Source organism: Gadus macrocephalus, chromosome 8, assembly GCF_031168955.1.
Source record: "Gadus macrocephalus chromosome 8, ASM3116895v1".
NCBI classification, from domain to species: domain Eukaryota; kingdom Metazoa; phylum Chordata; class Actinopteri; order Gadiformes; family Gadidae; genus Gadus; species Gadus macrocephalus.
In genome coordinates, this window is record NC_082389.1 from 20479275 (window position 1) to 20482687 (window position 3413).

General features: G+C 44.6%; 1 protein-coding gene across 1 annotated transcript; it reads left to right on the forward strand.

Moving 5' to 3' along the window:
- Nucleotides 1–1728: 1728 nt before the first annotated feature.
- LOC132463674 (uncharacterized) lies at nt 1729–3161 on the forward strand. Its single transcript, XM_060059972.1, has 2 exons — nt 1729–2066; nt 2348–3161. Exons 1-2 carry the CDS (start codon nt 1774–1776, stop codon nt 3159–3161), a joined length of 1107 nt encoding a protein of 368 aa, XP_059915955.1. The 5' UTR covers nt 1729–1773.
- Nucleotides 3162–3413: the final 252 nt, after the last annotated feature.

The following is a 3413-nucleotide window of genomic DNA, read 5'->3' on the forward strand; positions in this document are numbered from 1 at the left end:
AAGCCAAACAGCAGGTGGGACAGAGTGAGACTTTGCATAGTGATAAAAAAGTATACTGTGTAGGCTAATTGATCAAATAATCAGACTCATATTTTAGCCTACTAATGGCAATTTTTCATAATTACATTACATTTAAGATGAGGAGCAGCCACAAGCCTCCAGACACTCGGAAAATGTGGACCAGGAGGAGGCACATAGGGCAGGTAGGCCTAAGTGCTGATCACCATATATGAGAGGACCATGCTAGAAAGTACAGGGTTAAAGAGCTGCATGCTAAATAATTGTAATCTAAAAAAAAACCAGGCTATTTTAGAGATCCTTTCAAAGATCTTGCCTGAGCAGAACATAAATACCACTGCTTCTAGTGGGCATTACAATAATAATAATAATAATGGTAATAACAATAATAATGGTAATGGTAATAACAATAATATGTCATTGGACAGATGATGAGCCCAGTGCATCAGCTGCGTTCAGAGAGCCAGAGCCAGAGCCAATCCCAGATGAGATCAGGACAGACTGGGAAAGGAGAGATGAGCAAGAGGATGAGATGAGGGAGAGGACAACATCAGCAAGGGAGGATATTGAGATGAAGAGTGGGGCAGAATCCACAGATTTCGATTTTTTGCTGAGGTTGGCTAATCCCACAGATCCAGCTCATGTACAGAGCAGCAATCTAAAATACGATCAGACCAGACCAGATCACATTTTCCAATTCAGTCAGACCTTGCCGTCCTATGGTAAATTTCCCTCAAAATCCAGATGGGCGCTCTTTTCAAGCCCAATGGTATAATGATGACCCCTGGCTGGAATATTCTCCACTGAATGATGCCATCATGTTATGTTCTTCTTCTTCAAGTCATGTTTTTCTGCATTATCGTTAGTAGTAGTTACTTCAGTGTTTTACTTATTTGTATCAATATATTAATAAAGACCCCGTTATTCTCACTCCTTCATATAGCCTGTGAGTTTTTTTTTTTTTTGGGGGGGGGGGGTGCCCTTTTTTCAGGTCAGAGCAACTGCCCCTCAAAATTCCTGTGCACGTCCCTGCTCAGCGGCTTTGTGAATAACTTTTAAGAAAAGTCTCCTACGTAAAATGTTTTAGTGCGAGTTAGGATCACTCCTAGTAAGATAAAATTCTTTGTGAATACGGCCCCAGATCTCCACACATTTAGAAATGGGCCAAGACGTACATGTGGAGGACTGAGACTGGCTTTATACTACTACACAACTACTGTTGTTCAAAGAAACGGTCATTCCAAAATGCCTCGTAAAATGCCTGCGAGACGAAATGTTAGGGTATTCAACTTATTGTGGAGTTAATGCGCGATGCAATAACATCCCTGACTAACAGGAATAATCAGATTAGTCCCGAAATAAAATGTTTGGCCACACTACGTTATTTAACAACAGGGGAAATGCAACTTTGCAATGCCGACGATTTAAAATTATCGCAACCATCAGTCAGCCGTGCCATAAACTTTCCTTTGGACATTCAACAAGTACACAGGATCAAAGCCAACTTCATGGCAATTGCAGGTATGCCCGGTGTGGTCGGTGCTATTGACGGGACGCACATAAAAATAATTGCGCCATCAAAAGACGAGGACGTGTTCGTCAATAGGAAGAAAGTGCATTCCATCAACATGCAGGTTGTTTTTGATGCAAAACTTTTGCGGCGCAGCAAAAGTTTTGCGGCGCAGCCAAACTTTTGCGGGAAGTTTCGCGGCACGGCAAGTTTTGCCCGCGGTGCTTCTGAATTCATTCACAACCATGGCCGACATTACGAGCATTGCATGTCTTTATCTGTTGTGGAAGAGGGAGAGACGTCGGAATGCCCGTCGTTTATGGGTTCATGAGACCATTCGGAGCCGTACAAAGCTCGGTGAATTTCACCGTCTTCTGCAGGAGCTCCGTCTGGATGACGAACGCTTCCAGCGCTATTTGAGGTTGACTCCGGCCCAGTTTGATGACCTGCTAGCTAGGATCGGTGCTAGGATCTCTCGGTTGGACACCAACTACAGGCGCTCCATCTCAGCTTCGGAGCGCCTGTCCATCTGTCTCCGGTGAGTGGTTTCATAATTTGTGTGTCAAAAATCGAAACATAAACATTTTACTTCAGGTTCACCAAGCAGGCGTTTCCATGGTAGACACCACCATTATTATTATCCTCTGCCGACAATAGTATAGTATGTAGTCAAATACAATAAATAGATCCATTATGTTGATCAAATATGACTCCTGCCTTTGTAAAAAAAAAAATATATGTAAATAAATGGGGAAAAAATATTGTAAATGTATGATACCTATACTATCTTCACTACAACACTTTTTTTTTATTCTGCAGATACCTAGCCACTGGGGACTCCTACAGGACCATCGCAAATAGTTTCCGTGTTGGGATCTCCACTGTCTCCAGCATTGTCCCTGATGTTGCCACTGCAATCTGGGACTCTCTGGTGGAGGAGTTCATGGCTGTGCCCAGCACAGATGAGTGGAGGTCCATTGCAGGGAGGTTTGAGGAGCGGTGGAATTTTCCTCTTTGCTGTGGAGCATTGGATGGGAAGCATGTGGTCATTAAAGCCCCTGTTCAATCAGGATCCCAGTTCTACAACTACAAGGGAACTTTCTCTCTTGTTCTCTTGGCGGTTGTAGACGTGGAATATTGTTTCCGGGAGATTGATGTCGGGGGCTACGGAAGAACCAGCGATGGTGGGATTCTGGCCAACTCTGCTTTTGGTGCAGTTCTTCAGTCGCATGTCTTTGTGGCTGATGAGGCCTTTCCACTTCGGAAAAACCTCATGAGGCCATTCCCTGGTCGCCGGGTTTTCAATTACCGTCTGTCCCGAGCTCGGATGGTTGTGGAGAATGCCTTTGGGATCCTTTCTTCCCAGTGGAGGGTCTACAGGCATGCCTTCGAGGTCAACATTGAAGTTGCGGAGAAGTGTGTGAAGGCTACCTGTGTTCTCCACAACTTCATGCGGAGGACCACCCCCCCAAGTGCATTGAGGGGGAACATCCCAGTTGGTGAGGTGGACCCACTGCCAGGTCTACGAAGAGTTGCTGCCAACAACTCAGCGAGGGAAGCCATCAGGATTCGGGAGGCCTTCAAGTCCTACTTCTCTGCTGAGGGAACCGTCCCATGGCAAGACAACGTGTAGCGCACCAGCACACCCAAAACGGCTCTTTTAAGAGCCATCCACACATTACTATTGAGCAAACTTCCTGAAATTACTATATTGACAGTGATCTTCTGACTTAATGAAGAATGTCTCCTTAACATACAACAGTAATATGCCATTATTAACTAAGTTTGTTAATGTTAAAGTTAGTTTATATTTTGTAATCATGTAACTGTGACAGTCCTGAGCCGTCTTGCTTCCCTTCTGCTGGCCTCTGTTCTTCTTCCAGGG

What these genes read in the sequence shown, in the direction of transcription:
- LOC132463674 (XM_060059972.1), top strand. Translation starts at nt 1,774, where the DNA reads ATGGCCGACATTACGAGCATTGCATGTCTTTATCTGTTGTGGAAGAGG. An exon ending in CGCCTGTCCATCTGTCTCCG is followed by an intron (nt 2,067 to 2,347) that starts GTGAGTGGTTTC and finishes TTTATTCTGCAG; the next exon opens with ATACCTAGCCACTGGGGACT.